Source organism: Myotis lucifugus, unplaced genomic scaffold (assembly GCF_000147115.1).
Source record: "Myotis lucifugus unplaced genomic scaffold, Myoluc2.0 scaffold_16, whole genome shotgun sequence".
NCBI classification, from domain to species: domain Eukaryota; kingdom Metazoa; phylum Chordata; class Mammalia; order Chiroptera; family Vespertilionidae; genus Myotis; species Myotis lucifugus.
In genome coordinates this window covers 3,524,730-3,525,403 of record NW_005871064.1, presented here as the reverse complement: position 1 = coordinate 3,525,403, position 674 = coordinate 3,524,730, and the positions used below count along the sequence as shown (strand labels likewise).

General features: G+C 63.1%; 1 protein-coding gene across 6 annotated transcripts in view; it reads right to left on the bottom strand.

Annotated features, from left to right (window-relative positions):
• PIAS2 (protein inhibitor of activated STAT 2) overlaps positions 1 to 455 on the bottom strand; it is a 70,515-nt gene extending 70,060 nt beyond the window's left edge. For 5 of the 6 annotated variants that reach the window (XM_014452541.2, XM_014452543.2, XM_014452545.2 and 2 more), the window contains exon 1: positions 243 to 455. In XM_014452541.2, the coding sequence (XP_014308027.1) occupies positions 243 to 317 (75 nt within the window). In that variant the 5' untranslated portion in view covers positions 318 to 455. The remainder of the gene's footprint in view (positions 1 to 242) is intronic. The other variant, XM_014452542.2, reaches the window with a different exon arrangement.
• Positions 456 to 674: the final 219 nt, after the last annotated feature.

The window sequence follows — 674 nt, the reverse complement described above, 5'->3', positions numbered from 1 at the left end:
CCTGGCGACCCCCTTGCGCCCAGCCCGCCACTTTCCCTTTCGCGGCTTCCGGCCGCGCGCGCCCCTGCGCGGCGTTAGCCTCGCACAGCTCCCGCCCTCCCTCGGTCTGGCCTGCCCGCCGGCCGCACGCCTTCCGGTCCCGGCCCCGCCGCCTTACTCCTCTCCGCTCCGCGCGGTGCCTTCCACCCCCCCTTCCCGCACCCGCCAGACCCCCCGGAAGCGCCGTGGGACCTCAGCGTTACCTGCGGGGCTGGAGCAGGGCCTGACCCCGGCGAGCGGCAGACCGGAAGAGCTGGCCCGGACTCCCGCTGGAACATTTCGGGGGCAGTGGCTGCGCCCGGAGGAAGCAGCTGCGAATACAACCATCCCCCAGAGTAGTTGTGTGGGAGCGATGTAAATACGGGTGCTGGGTTAGCTATTGTTCCGATCCGACGGTGCGGGATTGGTGGGACCTCCGGAAGGCTAATCTCCTCGTCGGTTTAAGACACGTCCCAACCTGTAAGAATTGTTAGGAGTTTATTGGAGCCAAACTGAGGACGATTGCTGGGGAGCAAAAACCTCAGCGGACCGTGCTTAGGCTCCGGAGAATGGCAGTTTGGCTCCTTATTTTATACACTAGAATCAAAGGAGAAGACGTAAGGGGGTTACATGAAATCCATTGGTGATAGATTAGG